Source organism: Heterodontus francisci, chromosome 6, assembly GCF_036365525.1.
Source record: "Heterodontus francisci isolate sHetFra1 chromosome 6, sHetFra1.hap1, whole genome shotgun sequence".
Lineage (NCBI taxonomy): Eukaryota > Metazoa > Chordata > Chondrichthyes > Heterodontiformes > Heterodontidae > Heterodontus > Heterodontus francisci.
This window is the reverse complement of record NC_090376.1, coordinates 155,130,072-155,150,517: the sequence shown is the minus strand read 5'-3', so window position 1 is coordinate 155,150,517 and position 20,446 is coordinate 155,130,072. Positions and strand designations below refer to the sequence as shown.

Here is a 20,446-nt window from a genome sequence, read left to right as displayed (position 1 = left end):
AGCTTAAATAAAAGCAAAATATTGCAGGTGCTGGAAATCTGAAATAAAAACAAAAATTGCTGGAAATACTCAGCAAGTCTGGCAGCCTCTGTGGAGAGAGAAGCAGAGTTAACATTTCAGGTCAGTGACCTTTCATCACTTTCCAGCACTTTAAAAAAAATTACTTTAGCATAGTTTCCCTCCTTTTGTACTTAATACCTCTATTTATGAAGCCCAAGATCCCATACGCTTTGCTAACTACTCTCTCCATATGTTTTATTCTGATCCATTACTTCACCATGTTGGTTAAGTTGCAACCAATACCACCGGAGTTACCCATGTGACCATGCCAATCTATGTGATACCTGAAGTGCACTCGTTCAAATAACATTGGGGCCCTAATTGCATCACAGGGCCCCGATTAGCATCATCATGAGCCTTCTGCATCTCTACAGTGGGATATTCGTCAGCTCTGATCGTTGCTGCCATTAATATTGGGTGCCTGGGAAAACACAGTTTGGGGGCGGGATCACCATTCCCAGTATTTTAATCCCTCACTCGATCCTTTCTCACCTGTTGGGATAGGGTTAAAATCGAGCGCCATGATATTGTATTATTTATGACACAATTTTGGACTCCTTATCTAAGGAAGGATTTACTTGCCATAGAGGGAGTGCAATGAAGGTTCACCAGACAGATTCCTGTGATGGCAGGATTGTCCTATGAGGAGAGATTGAGGAGACTGGGTGTATATTCTCTAGAGTTCAGAAGAATAAGAGGTGATCTCATTGAAGCATACAAAATTCTTACAGGGCTCAACAGAGTTGATGCAGGCAGGATGTTTCCCCTGACTGGAGGAGTTCTAGAACCAGGGGACACAGTCTCAGAATAAGAAAGGCCATTTAGGACTGAGATAAGGAGGAATTTCTTCACTCAGTGGGTAGTAAATCTGTGGAATTCTCTACCCCAGAGGGCTTTGGAGGCTCAGTCATTGAGTGTGTTCAAGACAGAGATCAATAGATCTCTAGATATTAAAGATATCAAGGGATATGGGGATAGTGTATGAAAATAGTGTTGAGGTAGTAGATCAGCCATGATCTCGTTGAATGGCAGAGCAGGTTCGAGGAGCCGAATGGCCTACTCCTGCTCCTGTTTCCTATGTTCTTATGATTACGCCAGTCCCCAGGCTTACCATTAGAGTGCAAAGCATTTACAGAACAAACTATTATTAACTGACGTGTTATGAACTTTTTTGTGTTCGTTTGTTTTAATTTTTATTGTTATTCTCCATTCTGTTGAGTAAGAGTTTAGAATGTAGGGACTTTGGCAAACTTTCAAATCTTTTAGATTATGGGTTTCCCCATGAGATTCTCTCTTTACTTGGTTTAATAAGAGGGGGAATTCCAAGGATACTAGTATGGCAAGTTCAAGGAGTAGTAGGAATACTTGTGGAGACTACATTTCAGCAGGAAGACACTAATAGAGTTGTGTTGCAGATTGCAAGATGGCCTGTAGCCAATAACCAGGGCAAGCATGGCGATGCCTAATGCATTCTTGGATGCTTTTTGCTCTGTGTTCCTTTCAAGTTACTACAAGGACCTTGAGTAACGTCAGATAACTTGCAGTCCATACAAACATAAAATGGTCTAATGATGCATTGTTTGTCAGAACAAACAAACAATAACTTTACCAATGGAATTTTGTACACAGGTTTTCCTTAAATTGTAAGATTTCCCAAAGTCTAGGGTGTCCCAGATTGCCACAAGTAGCCCTGAGTTCTCTTTACAATTGTGGAGGAAGCACTGAGGGCGGCAAGGGCACAGAATGTACTCTTGTTGGGGGACTTCAATGTCCATCACCAAGAGTGGCTCGGTAGCACCACTACTGACCGAGCTGGCCAAGTCCGAAAGGACATATCTGCGAGACTGGGTATGCGGCAGGTGGTGAGGGAACCAAAAAGTGGGGAAAACATACTTGACCTCGTCCTCACCAATCTGCCTGCCACAGGTGCATCTGTCCATGACAGTATTGGTAGGAGTGACCACCACACAGTCCTTGTGGAGACGAAGTCTCGCCTTCACATTGAGGATACCCTCCTTCGTGTTGTGTGGCACGACCACCGTGCTAAATGGGATAGATTTCGAACAGATCTAGCAATGCAAAACTGGGCATCCATGAGGCGCTGTGGGCTATCAGCAGCAGCAGAATTGTACTCAACCACAATCTGTAACCTCATGGCCCGGCATATCCCCCACTCTACCATTACCATCAAGCCAGGAGACCAACCCCGGTTCAATGAAGAGTGCAAGAGGGCATGCCAGGAGCAGCACGAGCCATACCTCAAAATGAGTGTCAACCTGGTGAAGCTACAACACAGGACTATCTGCATGCCAAACTGCGTAAGAAGCATGCAATAGACAGAGCTAAGCGATCCCATAACCAACGGATCAGATCTAAGCTCTGCAGTCCTGCCACATCCAGCCGTGAATGGTGGTGGACAATTAAACAACCAACTGGAGGAGGAGGTTCCACAAATATCCCCATCCTCAATGATGGGGGAGCCCAGCACATCAGTGCGAAAGATAAGGCTGAAGCATTTGCAACAATCTTCAACCAGAAGTGCCGAGTTGATGATCCATCTCGGCCTCCTCCTGAAGTCCCCAGCATCACAGACGCCAAACTTCAGCCAATTCGATTCACTCCACGTGGTATCAAGAAACTACTGAAGGCACTGGTTACTGCAAAGGTGATGGGCCCTGACAATATTCCGGCAATAGTCCTGAAGACCTGTGCTCCAGAACTTGCCGCGCCCCTAGCCCCTAGTACAGCTACAACACTGGCATCTACCCTGCAATATGGAAAATTGCCCAGGTATGTCCTGTACACAAAATGCAGGGCAAGTTCAACCCAGCCAATTACCGCCCCGTTAGCCTACTCTCAATCATCAGTAAGGTGATGGAAGGTGTCATCAACAGTGGCATCAAGTGGCACTTGCTTGGCAATAACCTGCTCAGTGACGCTCAGTTTGGGTTCCGCCAGGGCCACTCAGCTCCTGACCTCATTACAGCCTTGGTTCAAACATGGACAAAAGAGCTAAACTCAAGAGGTGAGGTGAGAGTGACTGCCCTTGACATCAAGGCAGCATTTGACCGAGTATGGCATCAAGGAGCCCTAGCAAAACTGAGGTCAATGGGAACCAGGGGAAAAACCCTCCGCTGGCTGGAGTCATACCTAGCGCAAAGGAAGATGGTTGTGATTGTTGGGGGTCAATCATCTGAGCTCCAGGACATCACTGCTGGAAATCCTCAGGGTAGTGTCCTAGGCCCAACCATCTTCAGCTGTTTCATCAATGACCTTCCTTCAATTATAAAGTCAGAAGTGGGGATGTTCGCTGATGATTGCACAATGTTCAGCACCATTTGTGACTCCTCAGATACTGAAGCAGTCCGTATAGAAATGCAGCAAGACCTAGACAATATCCAGGCTTGGGCTGATAAGTAGCAAGTAACATTCGTGCCACACAAGTGCCAGGCAATGACCATCTCCAACAAGAGAGAATCTAGCCATCTCCCCATGACATTCAATGGCATTACCATCGCTGAATCCCCCACTGTCTACATCCTAGGGACTACTATTGACCAGAAACTGAATTGGAGTAGCCATGGCTACAAGAGCAGGTCAGAGGCTAGGAATCCTGAGGTGAGTAACTCACCTCCTGACTCCCCGGTGCCTGTCCACCATCTACAAGGCACAAGTCAGGAGTGTGATGGGATACTCTCCACTTGCCTGGATGGATGCAGCTCCAGCAAAACTCAAGAAGCTCAACACCATCCAGGACAAAGCAGCCCGCTTGATTGGCACCCCATCTACAAGCATTCACTCCCTCCACCACCGACGCACAGTGGCAGCAGTGTGTACCATCTACAAGATGCACTGCAGCAATGCAGCAAGGCTCCTTAGACAGCACCTTCCAAACCCGCGACCTCTACCAACTAGAAGGACAAGGGCAGCAAATGCATGGGAACACCACCACCTGCCAGTTCCCCTCCAAGTCACACACCATCCTGACTTGGAACTATATCGCCGTTCCTCCACTGTCGCTGGGTCAAAATCCTGGAACTCCCTTCCTAACAGCACTGTGGGTGTACCTACCCCACATGGACTGCAGCGGTTCAAGAAGGCAGCTCACCATCACCTTCTCAAGGGCAATTAGGGATGGGCAATAAATGCTGGCCTGGCCAGCGACGCCCAAATCCCATGAATGAATAAAAAGATACTACTTGATCAATGTGCAACTAGTTTTTGACCATCTGTACAAAATCCTGCTTTTCCAAAGGAGTCATTTTGCTCCATTGTTTAAACCTGGAAACAAACTGCAGGGTTTTTTGTAACCTAGATATCAAGGGTACCCACCTGGTTTATAACATGCGTGTGGCATGCACTGCCACTGAGCACAGCTATAATGAGGTCCATGCATCAGTGATGGCTATCATTGAACACCCTATAAGAATGGTGAAGCACAAGTTCAGATGCCTTGATATTCTAATACAACCAAAGTGTCATGCATCAATATGGTTTGCTGTTCACTGCACAACTTTGCTGTGGAATGCAAAATAAACATGGAGTTGTTGGGAAAGAGAAGCTTAATCTTTCTGAGAGTGAAAGCATTTGAAAGCTTTAAGAAGCTGCTTCTGACCCACAGCTGTCTGAGTTGTTCATCAGAAGTCTTTCTCATAATTACACCTTAGACCCAATGCTTGAACAATCCTTTATACCAGCTTCAGCATTTCACCAGAAATATCCTCTACTAGAGATTTGACCATATTCTCCACTGTTAAGCATACCATTTATTTTGACTTTATTTTATTTTTTTTAAGAGATACATCACTGAAACATGCCCTTCGGCCCACCGAGTCTGTGCTGACCAACAACCACCCATTTATACTAACCCTGCAGTAATCCCATATTCCCTACACTAGGGGCAATTTACAATGGCCAATTTACCTATCAACCTGCAAGTCTTTGGCTGTGGGAGGAAACCGGAGCACCCAGCAAAAACCCACACAGTCACAGGGAGAACTTGCAAACTGCGCACAGGCAGTACCCAGAATCGAACCCAGGTCCCTGGAGCTATGAGGCTGCAGTGCTAACCACTGCACCACTGTGCCGCCTTTATATTGTAATGTGCAATACCATCACAAACTGTTATGTTAATTCAGACTGCAAATGTGTTTTACAAATCAGGGGATTTTAGCTAACACGATCATTTAATACTTGTTGAACAAAAGTAGTATTTGCACCCTGAAGATTATTAGCCCTACAGCCAATACAAAAAAAAGTCTGAGAAAAAAAAGGTGTCCAAAACTGAGTGTTTATGAGAAGAGATATGGACACAGATTTAAGATAATTGGCAAAAAAAATCCAGGGGGGAGTTGAGAATTGTTTTTACACAGTGAGTTGTTCTGATCTATGCATTGCTTGCAAGAGTGGTGGAAGTGGATTCAATAGTAACTTTCAAAAGGGAATTGGATATATCCTTAAAAATGAAAACATTTCCAGGCTATGGGGAAAGTGCAGGGGAGTGGGACTAATTGGATGTTTTTTCAAAGTGCTAACACAGGGTCAATGGGTCAAATGGCCTTCTTCTGTGCTGTATCATTCTATGACACCAAATTTTATTTCCTTATGTGATCAGTACTCCTTTCTATTTCATTATAACCTCAGTGTTTTCATTGGTTATCTGATGTGTTGTACTACGTAATTTATAGCTGCTTCTATGTTCAGCCCATGTTGCTGGAGGACAGAATCACAGAATTGTTAACAGTGCAGAAGGAGGCCATTCAGCCCATCATGTCTGCACTGGCACTCTGAAAGAGCAATTCCCTCAGTTCCATTCCTCTGTCTTCTCTCCATAATCCTTTTCATATAACTGTCTAATTCTCTTTTGAATGCTTCAATTGAACCTGCCTCCACCACGTTCTCAGGCATTGCATTTCAGACCACCAAATACTTTAAATCTGTGCCCTCTTGTTCTCGATCCTTTCCCGAGTGGGAACAGTTTCTCTCTATCTACTCTGTCCAGACCCCTCATGATTTTGAATACCTCTATCAAATCACCTCTTGGCCTTCTCTTCTCCAAGGAAAACAGTCCTAACTTCTCCAATCTGTCTTTGATAGATCTTTGGAGTGGCGCAGTGATTAGCACCGCAGCCTCACAGCTCCAGCGACCCGGGTTCAATTCTGGGTACTGCCTGTGTGGAGTTTGCAACTTCTCCCTATGTCTGTGTGGGTTTCCTCTGGGTGCTCCGGTTTCCTCCCACATGCCAAAGACTTGTGGGTTGATAGGTAAGTTGGCCATTATAAATTGTCCCTAGTATAGGTAGGTGGTAGGGAAATATAGGGACAGGTGGGGATGTGGTAGGAATATGGAATTAGTGTAGGATTAGTATATAAATGGGTGGTTGATGGTCGGCACAGACTCGGTGGGCCGAAGGGCCTGTTTCAGTGCTGTATCTCTAACACTAACACTATCTTCATAACTGAAATTCCTCATCCCTGGAATCATTCTCATGAATCTTTTCTGCACTCTGTTCAATGCCCTCATGTCTTTCCAGCTCAGGCTGAACTAGTGTCTTATACAAGTTCAACATAACTTCCTTGCTCTTGTACTGAATGCCCCGATTAATAAAGCCCAGAATACTGTATGTTTTATTAACTGCTCTCTCAACCTGTCCTGCCATCTTCAATAACTTTTATGTACATATACACCAAGGTCCTTCTGCTCCTGCACCCCTTTAGAATTGTACCCTTTATTCTATATTGTCTCTCCATGTTCTTCCTACCAAAATGAATGACTTCAAATTTCTCTGCATTGAACTTCATCTGCCACCTGTCTGCTTATTCCACCAAATTGTCTATGTCCTTTTGAAGTTCTACACTATCCTCCTCACAGTTCACAATGCTTCCAAGTTTCGTATCATCTGCAAACTTTGAAATTGTACACCAAGGTCATTAATATATGTCAGGAAAAGCAAGGGTCCCAACACTGATTCCTGGGGAAATTCACTACAAACCTTCCTCCATCCCGAAAAACATCCATTAACTCTTTGTTTCCTGTCACCCAGCCAATTTTGTATTCATGTTGCTACCGTCACTTTTATTCCATCAGCTACAAGTTTGCTCACATGTCTGTTGTGTGGCACTGTATCAAATGCCTTTCGAAAGTCCATGTACACCTCATCAACAACATTGCCCTCATCAACCCTCTCTGTTACCGCTTTAAAAAACTCCAGCAAGTTAGTTAAACATGATTTTCCCTTAAGAAATCCTTAATTAACGTTTGTCCATGTGACTATTGATTTTGTCCCTAATTATTTTTTCTAGAAGTTTTCCCACCACTGAAGTTGAACGGACTGGCCTGTAGTTGCTGGGCTTATCTTTACACCCTTTTTTGAATAAGGGGGTAATGTTTGCAATTCTCCAGTCCTCTGGCACCACCCCCGAGTCTAAGAAAGACTGAAAAATTATGGCCAGTGCCTCTGTAATTTCAAGCCTCGCTTTCCTCAATATCCTTGGATGCATCTCATCTGGTCCTGCTGCTTTATTCACTTTAAGTCCAGACAGCCTATCTAATACCTCCTCTTTATCAATTTTAAACCCCTCTAGTGTCTGACTTACCTCCTCTTTCAACGTTGCCTGGGTTGCATCTTCTTCCTTGGTAAAGACAGATGCAAAGTATTCATTTAATACCTCAGCTATGCCCTCTGCCTCCTTGTGTAATTCCCTTTTCTGGCCCCTAATCAGCCCCACTCCTCCTTTCACCACCTTTTACTATTTATATGCCTATAGAAAACTTTAGGATTTCCTTTAATTCTAGCTGCCAGTTTCTTTTCATGCTCTTTCTTTGCTTCTCTTATTTACTTTTTCACTTCCTTTCTGGACCTTCTTTATTCAGCCTGGTTCTCAATAGTATTTTCTACCTGGCATCTGTCAGAAGCACACTTTTTCTTCTTTATCTTAACCTTAATCTCTACCTCTTTTATCATCCAAGAAGCTCTGGATTTGTTTGCCCTACTTTTCCCAATTGAGGGAACATACCTTGACTGTGCCCAAACTATCCCTTCTTTGAACATAGCCCATTGTTCACCTATCAGTTTTCCTGCCAGCTTTTGATTCCAATTTATTCACCCAAGCTCTGTTCTTACCCCATTGAAGATGACCTTCCCCCAGTTAATTATTCATACCTTAGATTGCTCTTTGTCCTTTTCCATAGTCAGCCTAAACCTTATGATACAATGATCACTATCCCATAAATGCTCTCCTACTGATACTTGATCCACTTGGCCCACCTCATTCCCAAGGTCTAGCTGCCTCCTTTCTCATTGGACTAGCAACATACTGTTGTAGAAAATTTTCCTGAACACACTCTTCATCTTCATCCAAAGGAAAGGGATGTGCCTTCCAGTAGTACTAGTTTTGTCCAGATCCTCAACTTATTGGGTACTCTGGCCCTTTTTAAACACGTGATAGACATTGGCTCCTAAAACATAAAATTACGATCGATGTTAGTGGTCTCTTAACCAGATGATTGATTTATTAGCAACTTCATCCCCAGAATCTGTACAGCCAGTTATCCAACAGATTTCAAGCCTTTTAGAGAACCTAGATCTCCCTGTAAATAAAAATCCCAACTACACTCAATGCCTTTATAAATGCCTGTTTAAAAACAACTTGCCCATTTGGCCCTATTTTATGACTACACAACTAGAATTCTCCTACCTCCAAGAGGAAACCTGATTTATTTTTCACACTACATGTGGATTCTGGGTTTCATGATTGTCATATCTGTGATACAAGACTCTTCAAAAATCCAGAATATGTTATTACAGAGAGGTGGTAAGTGGTGTGGGTGGTTTCCACTTTTCATCTCCCAACTGACCCCATTTTTGTTAAAAATGGTGTGTTGGTCGCTGAATATTTTTAGGGTAAATAAACAGACAAACAACATGTTTTCTTGTAGGTTTAAAAAAATGGAAGGTTAAATTTTTATTTAAACAGCAAAACCCAAATTGTTTGCAACCTTCACCTACTCACACATTCACATACACGCATAAAGATAGCTAGATAGAAGGGAAAGGGTAAGATGCAGTTAAAGTCCCAAATTATGTAAGAGTTTGTGGTTCAAAGAAACGTGTTGAATCTTCTCAGGAGGAAAGTCTTTTAAAAGGTGCAGGTCTGAATGTTTGCAGTCGTGAACTTTCTGAGGTATTATAGATTTCTGCTGCTTAAAACTTCAGGCTGGAAGCGGTGGACACTATTTAAGTTCTGTCCTGCAGCAAATTGAAGTATAGTATCAGCAGCAGGGCTTTATCCTTGGCTGGACCGATCTCACAGCCTTTGGCTGGAACTGGCTTTCTGTGGTCTTTTCTTGATCTCCCCTCTCTCTCCAGGGGGCTACCTTTTCAGGTAAAAATCTATCACATTTGAGTCTCTGTCAGGTGACACAGGGCCCTCTCCCCTCACGTGACTACCCAACGGTCGAGGATATGGAAACCATTGCTATCTGTTGGTGTCTGGATGGGGACCATTCTGTTACAAGCATGCTACCTCACACCTATTTATCTTGGTTTGGGCTGTGGAATCAGTCTGTCTTACAGAACCTTTATTAATTCATTCCTGTAGATAGGAGTCATCAACATGTTATGGGCTCCTTTCAATTTCAGACGCAGTTAATGTGGTCTGTCTTTGCAGATAGGCTTGTTTATTGACGATACAGAAGGGGTTACCTGACCTCTATTTTGTCAGTGGTACAAATGTGCCCATTTTCTTGTGGTTCAGTTCAAACAGCTGATTTTATTATTGTCATCATTCCTCCAGTTCACTGTTTATTTTATCACGGTTCTTCCTGAGCATGGCAATGTTATAGATATTTAAATTCCCGTAGTAAAGCTGTATGCAATGGGAGAAGGAAATAAAGTTAAAGGGGAAAGTAGTGATGTTGCTGAGGTTTCCTGTCTTTTCTCTGTTGTGTTAACAAAACAGACCTGTTGCAGGAAGAAATGTGAAGTATGGAAGTGCAATTTCAAACATATATTTTATGAAAATGAGAATTTGACAGTCCAAGTTCAGAATATGTAAAACTGAGACATGGAGGTGACCAGGAACCTGCCTCTGCGACCTTGGTGTCATACCAGCATGTCATGCGCTATGTGTTGGAAATGCCAATGAAATAGGCTAGTGAGGGCAATCCCTGTGGACTCCAAACTTTTGTTATTCACATGAAATGGAATTACCCTTTTAAATAGTTTGTTACCTCAATTAACAGCTTGTGGGTGGGGGGGGGGGGGGTTATTAAATTAGTCAATTTTTCAGTGATATGTTGTACATAGATTGTTCTGATGTTTGATTATTATGTGGAGGAAATTGTGAACATATAAATGAACATACAAACATGTGGAAACACATGGGAAAAGACCAAGTGCAGCAGTTAAATGCACTGGCTAATGCTCTGGGAACATGGGTTCGAATCCCACCATGACAAATGGTGGAATTTGAATTCAGTTAATAAATATGGAATTTTAAAAAGCCAATCTAGTGGTGATCATGAAACCATTGTTATTTGTTGTACAAACCCATCTGGTTCACTAATGTCCTTCATGGAAGGAAATTTGCCGTCCCTACCTGTTCTGGCCTACATGTGACTCCAGACCCACAGCAACCTCTGAAATGGCCTAGCAAGCCACTATCAAACCACTACAAAGTCTAAGAAAATACATGAAACCGGCTGGACCACCGGCATCGACCTAGGCACAGGAAAAGACAATGGCAGACCCAGCCCTGTCGACCCTGCAAAGTCCTCCTTACTAACATCTGGGGGCTTGTGCCAACATTGGGGGAGCTGTCCCACAGACTAGTCAAGCAACAGCCAGAGACAGACATACTGAAGGAATCATACCTTGCAGACAATGTCCCAGACACCACCATCACCATCCCTGGGCATGTCTTGTCCCACCGGCAATGCCAGAGGTGGCAGAACAGTGGTATATAGTTGGGAGGGAGGTGCCCTGGGAGTCCTCAACATTGACTCTGGACTCCATGAATTCTCATGACATCAGGTCAAATATGGGCAAGGAAACCTCCTGCTGATTGCCACCTACCCCACCCCCCCGCAGTGCTTCCCCATGTTGAACACCAATTGGAAGAAGCACCGAGGGTAGCAAGGAAACAAAATATACTCTGGGTGGAAGACTTCAATGTCCATCACCAAGAGTGGCTCAATAGCACCACTACTGACCAAGCTGGCCTAGTCCTAAAGGGCATAGCTGCTGGACTGGGTCTGCGGCAGGTGGTAAAGGAACAAACAAGAGAGAAAAACCTACTTGACATCGTCCTCACCAATTTACCTGTCGCAAATACATCTGTCCATGGCAATATTGGTAGGGGTGACCACCGCACCAGTCCTTTGTTATGACCAGGTGAGGATGGGGGCTAAGGCTCCCCTCTTGGCCTTTTCCTGGTTTGGCCATAACAGGGTTTAACTTTTAAAACACAGTGTTTTTACCCTCCCCTCAGTGAGTCCTTGCTCACTGTTCTCTAATTGTAATTCTAAAGAAATCAACCAGACAGGTTTTCTCAGATTTAAACAAGAAATGTGTAAGTTTATTAACCTTAAAACTCTAACTAAGTTAAAACTACTAAGAATACGCGACACAACCACGCGATAAACGCACACACAAATAGAGATAGAGAAAGCAAAAGAATTAAAGGGGAAAGGTTTGAAGTATTAGATGGAATTCAGTTACTGGTTTTGGGTTGGATGTAAAATCTTTGATTGACGTTGAGTCTTGCAGTTCTCATTGGGGCCCAGTGCACACTTTCCAACTTGTTTCGCTGGTACCAGAAGGCCTGCAGGAATCTTGTGTCTTGAGGCTTAAGTTACTTCTGTGGGCCCCTGGAACTTTGCGTGAGAGAGTTCAATTGCAGTCTCTCTCAAAATTTTACTGTCAGCACAATTCAATCAACTCCAGGTTGACCAGCAGGTTAGTCATGTGACTACCTTTTTGTTTGCAACAGCCTTGCCTGCAAGTTTAGTGGACTGCTTGAAGTTTACCAGACCCTCTCAGTTGTGGGGGTGGGGGGCGGTGGAATGCTGGCTCTTAATCATTCAATAACTCTCAATGTCTCTTGATCATCACTATTAACAATTATTAGCCCATCTGGCTAATTGGATCGGGGGTACTTCCATTGTCTCTCTAGGCAACTGTCTCTTGGAATGCAAATGTGCAGCCATGTTTTCAGCCACTCAGTCCTGTGGTCTTTTTAAATAAGTAATTTCAATGTCCAGTAACAGTTCAAAATAGTATTCCATGTGATGAAATTAATGTGGTTTCCGTCACACCTTATGTAGACGAAGTCCTATCTTCACACTGAGGGTACCCACCATCGTGTTCTATGGTGCTACTACTGTGCTAAATGGGATAGATTTCTAACAGATCGAGCAAGTCAAAACTGAGCATCTATGAGGCGCTGTGGGCCATCAGCAGCAGCAGAATTGTATTCAACCATAATCTGTAACCTCATGGCCTGGCAATTCCCCCACTCTACCATTACCATCAAGCCGGTACGTTCAATGAAGAGTGCAGGAGGGCATGCCAGGAGCAGCACCAGGCATGACTAAAAATCAGGTGTCAGCCTGGTGATGCTACAACAGAGGACTACATGTATGCCAAACAGCAGAACAGTATGCAACAGACAGGGCTAAGCAATCCCACAACCAACGGATCAGATCTAAGCTCTGCAGTCCTGTCACATCTAGTCGTGAATGGTGGTGGACAATTAAACAACTGACTTGAGGAGGAGGCTCCATAAGCATCCCCATCCTCAGACAAGGCTGAAGCATTTGCATCCACCTTCAGCCACAAGTGCCGAGTGGATGATCCATCTTGGCCTCCTCTTGATGTCCCCAGCATCACTAATGCCAGTCTTCAGCCAATCCAATTCACTCCACATGATATCAAGAAATGGCTGAAGACACTGGATACTGCAAAGGCTGTGGGCCCTGACAACATTTTGGACATAGTACTTAAAACTTGTGCTTCAGAACTAGTGCTCCTGTAGCCAAGCTGTTCCAGTACAGCTCCAACAACGGCATCTACCCGGCAATGTGGAAAATTGCCCAGGTCTGTTCTGTGCACAAAAAGGAGGACAAATCAGACAAATTGGAGGTCAATCATCTTAGTCCCAGGACATTACTGCAGGAGTTCCTCAGGGTAGTATTGTAGGTCCATCCATCTTCAGCTGCTTGATCAATGACCTTTCCTCCATCATAAAGTCAGAAATGGGGATGTTCACTGATGATTGCACAATGTTCAGCACCATTAATGGCTCCTCAGATACTGAAGCAGCCCGTGTTCATTTGCAGGAAGTCCTGGACGACATCCAAGCTTGGGTTGATAAGTGGCAAGTAACATTCTTGCCACACAAGTGCCAGGCAATGATCATCTCACCTTGATGTTCAATGGCAATACCATCGCTGAATCCCACACTATTAACATCCTGGGGGGGTCACCATTGACCAGAAACTGAACTGGACCAGCCACATAAATGCTGTGGCTACAAGAGCAGGTCAGAGGCTGGGAATTCTGTGGCAAGTAACTCACCTCCTGACTCCCCAGTGCCTGTTGACCATCTCCAAGGCACAAGTCAGGAATGTGATGGAATACTCCCCACTTGCCTGGATGGGTGCAGCTCCAACACCACGCAAGAAGCTCGACACCATCCAGGACAAAGCAGCCCACTTGATTGGCTTCCTGTCCACCATATTCAATATTGACTCCCTCCACCACCGAAGCACAGTGGCAGCAGTGTGTACCATGTACAAGATGCACTGCAGCAACTCACCAATGCTCCAAACCTGCGACCTCTACCACCTAGAAGGACTAGGTTAGCAAATGCATGGGAACACCACCACCTGCAAGTTCCCCTCCAAGCCACACACCATACTGACTTGGAACTATATCACTGCTCCTTCACTGTCGCTGGGTCAAAATCCTGGAACTCCCTTCCTAACAGCACTGTTGGTGTACCTACACCCCAAGGGCTGCAGCGGTTCAAGAAGGCAGCTTACCACCACCTTCTTAAGGGCAATTAGGGATGGGCAATAAATGTTGGCACAGGCAGTGACGCCCACATCCCCTGAACGAATAAAAACAATTGGAGTGGGTGAAATAATAAATTAGTTCCTGCTTGGCTAGAAATTTAAACTGTTTAAATTTTCAGGTCTATGAGGCACCTTCCTGAGTCAGGGGGAAGTCTCATACAGTTATGCAACTCGGGTAACACAATCTCTACCCTGCAACAGCAGCTGCGACTGCTAAAACATGGTTGAATCATAGTCATAACTGCACAGAAGGAGGCCGTTCGGCTCATCAGGTCCACACTGGCTCTCTGCCGAGTAATCCAGTCACTCCCATTCCCCTGCTCTATCACAGCAGGCCTGCAAGTTTGTTTCTCTCAAGTGCCCATCCAATTTCCTTTTGAAATGATTGATCGTCTCTACTTCCACTACCCTCGTAGGCAGTGAGTTCCAGGCCATCACCACTTGCATCGTAAAAAGTTCTTCCTCACATTTCTCCCTGGATCTCTTGCCCAAACATTAAATCTGTGTCCCCTAGTCCTTAGACTATCAGTTAATGAAAATAGCTTTTCTTTACTACCTTATCTAAACCTGTTGTAATCTTATACACCTCCATCAAATCTCCCTGCAATCTTCTTCCTCATAATAAAACAACCCCAGTTTCTCCAACCAAACCTTATATCTAAAATCCCTCATTCCTGGAACCATTCTGGTAAATCTCCTCTGCACTCTCACAAGAACCCTAACATCCTTCCTAAAGTGTGGTGACCAGAACTGAACGCAAGACTCTAGTTGTGGCCAAACCAGAGCTTTGTAAAGGTTCAACATAACTTCCCTGCTTTTATGTTCAATATGCTTTTGCTAACTACTTTCTCAATATGTCCTGCCATCTTTAAAGATCAATGCACATGAACCCCCAGGTCCCTCTGTCTCTGCACTTAAAAGTGTGCCATGAAGTGTATATTGACTCATCCTATTCTCTCTTCCAAACTGCATCATTCTCTGTATAAATTCTATCTGCCACTTGTCTACCCATTTTGCTAGCCTATCTGCGTCTTGTTGCAGTCGATTGGTATTATTGTTACTGTTTGCACACCTTCAAGTTTGGTATCATCGGCAAAGTTTGAAAATTTACTCTGTATTCCAATATCCAAGTCATTTATATATATCAAAAAATGCAGTGATCCTAGCACTAACCCTTGGGGAGCACCACTTTCTACCATTCTCCATTCTGAAAAGCTACCATTTACCATGACTCGCTGTTTTTTTTCCTTAAGCCAATTTTTTTATCCAAGTTGACACTGCTCCTATTCCATGAGCCTCAGTTTTGTTAACCAGCCTTTTAAGTGGTACTTTGTCAAATGCTTTCTTAAAATCCATTTAGACAACATCCATCGCATTCTCTTCATCAACCTTTTCTGTTATTTCATCAATAACAGCTGTTCCCGAAGTCAGCGGCTGTCACCTGTGAAACTGACAACGATTGGTTTTCAAAGAGCTGACTTTTAAAAGAACTTTAAAAGAGGATTCCACATTCTGCAATTGTGTGCGGGTCAGCAGCTGTCACCTGTGAAATTGACAGTGCAATAATTTAAAAGCTGGTCTGACAAAGGGAAATTTCTCATCTCCAGTCATGGTGAGGATGAGGAATGGCCCTTGGAACAGTTTACATCCACAGGCTGGATGGAAACATTTGGCGGGCCGGATCCTGGCCCATGGGCCATATGTTGGACAACCCTGAGCTGGAGAGATACTTCATTTTCACATGGTGACTCACACTTCACAAGCAGATGGTGGGGGCAGGGGCAGCAGTCGAGAGGGCTCAGTTCTCTACAAGTTCCACTTAGCTGGACACAGATACTGTACCCCGGGTGCCATCGTTGAAAAGGATAATCATAGGACAATAGCAGATAAAATGGAGGAGTCCACCTCAAGCATGAGCGTGTTGATGTTGCAGGGCATTGCAATGATTTCTTCTTCCAGGGATAGAGTGACCAACTCTGTCGAACATCAAACACGCAATCACATGAGTCCATGCCCACCTTGACCCTGCTAACTTTGAATTCCAACATGCCTGCTACTTTAAATAGGTGATAGATACCTTAGCTTTGACCTTACAGTGCCACACTGATTTGCACCAAAGAGATCTCCAGATGAGAAGTAGTAGTGAAGTGTAACTGGGTCATGAAATGAAGATGGTGAAAGAACACTTCTCACCACTGGCCCCTCACCCCCCCTCAGTCAGTACTTGCCTACTGCCTCATGTCCTGATGACTGAGTCTGCCCCTGCATGGGTGCAAATGGACCAATCTTTGGCGAGGTGCTCAGGGCCTCCAAAACCCAGAGGATGTTGTCCAAGAGCATCTGAGCAGTCAATGCAAGATCTGAGTGTTCAGCCTCCACCTCTGCTAAATCCACAGGATCCACATAGGAGTGGTAGCAAAAGGAAGAGTAAAGCTTTGTGGTTGCACAAGTGTATGAATTTGGATGTATGAGAACATTATGTTATGAAGGTTCTGTTTAGCTGAATCACATAAATTTTATTCTTTTGTAGCATTTTCCTGCCTTGCCCATTCTTGGTTGCTCGGTTGTAAGTCACCTTTCAACTTACTTGATGATGAATTGGAATGAATTGACAGGGATCATGGGAGGATGGGCAAAGGGTAGTTGGTTGTCTGTAGGACTGCTTTTTGGTAGTGGCATTGGTGAGAGTGGGAAGAGTGAGCATTATATGTACTTCTGACATTGGTCCACTGGTGCAACCGAAGTGAACCTTTCACTAATAAGGGCATCCCTTCCAACCCTGCAACTGCAATTCCTTCATCACCATCCTCCTCCTTGGAATTGCCTGAAGAAGACCTGTGCTCAGTGCCTTCTTCCTCCTGCGGGTCCAAACCGGCTGCTATGTAATGTTGTGCAGAGCGCAACACACCACAACCATTCTGGAGACAAAAGCAAAATACTGCAGTTGCTGGAAATCTGAAACAAAAACAGAAAATGTTGGAAATACTCAGCAGGTCAGGCAGCATCTGTGGAGAGAAAAGCAGAGTTAGCATTTCAGGTCGATGGCCTTTCATCAGAACCGATGCTTTGGTTTCACTGGCGAGTTTCAGGAAACCCCGGAAACCCATGGATGCACCATTAAATTTGAAAGTCAGTTGAATTATTGCTACAATTGAGAAATTCCCATATGTTCCCACATTCCCTCTTTCCCGAGGGGGCTGCACGCGAGTAGGATAGCTCACCTGAGTTAAACGCAGAAGTGAGTGAGTTGGAGCTGGCTTCCTGATACGCTTGGATTTCTGCTGGTTTTAACCCGCACCCAAACCCACATGCTCCTCCAGATTAAAATTCCCCCCAATGTGTTTATCTGGCAAACTGTAAACAATTTGAGAAATAATTATAAATCTGTTTCTTTTCAGATATGAAACATCTACCAGAAGTATCGACATGCAATGAAGACCTTAGAAAAGTTTTGAAGAAAAATCCAATTATCGTGAATGAATTGCATAAAATAGTGGAGCAAAGTTTGGCAGAAAAATTAGAAACACTAGGGATAAAACCAGTAAGTATTTATATATGCAAATAAAAATTGTTACCTTAACTAGAATGTTTTGCAGAATCATTAGTGCAACTTGTTAAAATTTCAGCATGAACATGGTGTTCTTCCTCTCTGCCTCTGCCAGATTTGTGACTGATCTAGTCCGTACTTGCGAAAAAGGTCTGATACGTGAATATTGTTTTTTTTCTTGGCTCATTATTCTCAGTGGGCCACCCAATGATACAATCTGTAAAATGTGACAATTTTTTCACTGTCATTAAATCAAAAATGGAAAATCCAAATTCTGGATATAAAAAAAAATTACAGATGAGGACAGATAATAAAGCTGTCCTCTAAAGACAATTCACATGAAAGTACACCGTGAGAGGAAATTTTCTAAGGATCGTATTGCCTTAAATGGCGCACTGACACGGAACACAAAAGTCCGAGTGTATCAGGCCTGTGTCCTCAGTACCTTGCTCTACGGCAGCGAGGCCTGGACAACGTATGCCAGCCAAGAGCGACGTCTCAATTCATTCCATCTTCGCTGCCTTCGGAGAATACTTGGCATCAGGTGGCAGGACTATATCTCCAACACAGAAGTCCTTGAAGCGGCCAACACCCCCAGCTTATACACACTACTGAGTCAGCGGCGCTTGAGATGGCTTGGCCATGTGAGCCGCATGGAAGATGGCAGGATCCCCAAAGACACATTGTACAGCGAGCTCGCCACTGGTATCAGACCCACCGGCCGTCCATGTCTCCGTTATAAAGACGTCTGCAAACGCGACATGAAATCGTGTGACATTGATCACAAGTCGTGGGAGTCAGTTGCCAGCATTCGCCAGAGCTGGCGGGCAGCCATAAAGACAGGGCTAAATTGTGGCGAGTCGAAGAGACTTAGTAGTTGGCAGGAAAAAAGACAGAGGCGCAAGGGGAGAGCCAACTGTGCAACAGCCCCAACAAACAAATTTCTCTGCAGCACCTGTGGAAGAGCCTGTCACTCCAGAATTGGCCTTTATAGCCACTCCAGGCACTGCTTCACAAACCACTGACCACCTCCAGGCGCGTATCCATTGTCTCTCGAGATAAGGAGGCCCAAAAGAAAAAGAAAAAAAGAAAGGTAGAAAGTCATGCTTCAAGATAGGGAGCTTTTGATTTACACTGAGAAAAGTTAAGCAGCTTGAGGAAAATATTTTTTCCAGGTAATATTTAACCAAGAGAAGAACTAAATACTCTAACTCTGGTCTCGATTGATTCTTGAAAAAGTAGCACACAGTTTTTTTTTCCCAGTTTAGCTACCTGACTTCTGTACCAGGAATCTAACACCTGGAGAAGTCAATCACTGAAATTATTCATTAATGCCCTCTTTAAGCCCTCCCAATATCAGTAGCCTTAGGGACATGCTCAAAATAGTGGACAAAATGTGGTAGAATAACAGAATCATAAAGTGCAGCAGGAGGCCATTCAGCCCATCATGTGTGCCAGCTCTTTGAAAATTTCTGCTTTTCAATTCCCTATTTAAAGTTACTTTGAATCTGCTTCCACCATCCTTTCAGGTTCCAGATCATAACAACTCACTTCACAATAAAAACAAGTTCCAAGATTTTTTGCCAATTATCTTAAAGATGCTTGTCAGAAAAAAAAATCTTCAGGAAGGACAACGATCATTTCAATAGATTAAGCACCACTCAATGAGTGATTTAAAAAAAACATGGAGCTGATTTTTTTTTTTAGCCTTCTGGCACTCTCATACCATAACCCAAGTGAGAATGTGGTGGAATAACTTGGATTAGGATATGCCAGGTTTTGGTTTTGGCCATGGCTTCTTGGAATTGTCAGCTGTGGCTCAGTTAGGAGCATGTTGCCTTCTCAGTTAGAAGGCTGTGGGTTCACATCTCCCTCTAAGACTTAAATGTAGCAATCTAGGCTGATGCAACAGTGCACTACTGAGAAAATGGTGCATTGTCAGAGGTGCTGCCTTGCACATGAGATATTAAACTGAGGCTCTATCTGCCAACTGAGGCAGATATAAAAGATCCCATGGCATTATTTCAAAAAAGAGCAGTGTAGTTGTCCCTGGTGTTGTGGTAAATATTGATCCCTCAGTCAACATTACAAAAACACATTATATGGTCATTATCACATTGTTGTTTGCTGTGTGCAGATCAGCTGCTGTGTTTCCTGCATTGCAATAGTGGGCTGAAATTTATGGTGGTGGCAGACGTAAACAATGGCGGTCCGCCCATGCGGAGCTGTCACATTGGCCCATTTAAATGGCTGGGGCGGATCACCCACCCTGATAACGTGGAGGGGGTGGACTGTCCGTCCCCGGCAATGGCGTCAACAGCCTTTGCGCAGGCGCTGATGCCGTTTGTAAAGGGCTTCGAGCCCTTCCATTTAATTTAAATATTTAAAGAGGTTATGAAATTTCTAAAAACATTTAATTTGCTCCTCTCCCACCCACCCCCCCAATAACCATGCAGTGCATTACTTGCCCGCTCCCCCCAAAACACTTCCCCTGCCCACCTGACCTTCCCCCCCCAACAAAGTTCATAAACTGTGCACTGTAATTCTTCCCACCATCCCCTATACCAATCAGATGAGTTTGACCAAGCTCCCACCCCTTCCCCACCCCCGCATTGGAAAACCTACCTGCTCCCCACTCCCCACCAGTGTTCCGCCTCAGATCCCTGGATGGGGATCTGAAGGCACGGGAGTGCTGGCCACCGACACCAGTATTGCTCCAGGACAGATGGCGGGAGTGCGACAGTCATTAATTCAGATATTTA

At 44.2% G+C, this 20,446-nt stretch overlaps 1 protein-coding gene across 1 annotated transcript in view; it reads left to right on the top strand.

The window, feature by feature from the left end:
• The window catches only part of LOC137371609 (cilium assembly protein DZIP1-like), a 437,496-nt gene extending 417,433 nt beyond the window's left edge, over positions 1–20,063 (top strand). Inside the window, exons 12-13 of the mRNA XM_068034440.1 lie at positions 17,536–17,640; positions 19,822–20,063. Coding sequence (XP_067890541.1) covers positions 17,536–17,640; positions 19,822–20,063 — 347 coding nt within the window. The remainder of the gene's footprint in view (positions 1–17,535; positions 17,641–19,821) is intronic.
• Positions 20,064–20,446: the final 383 nt, after the last annotated feature.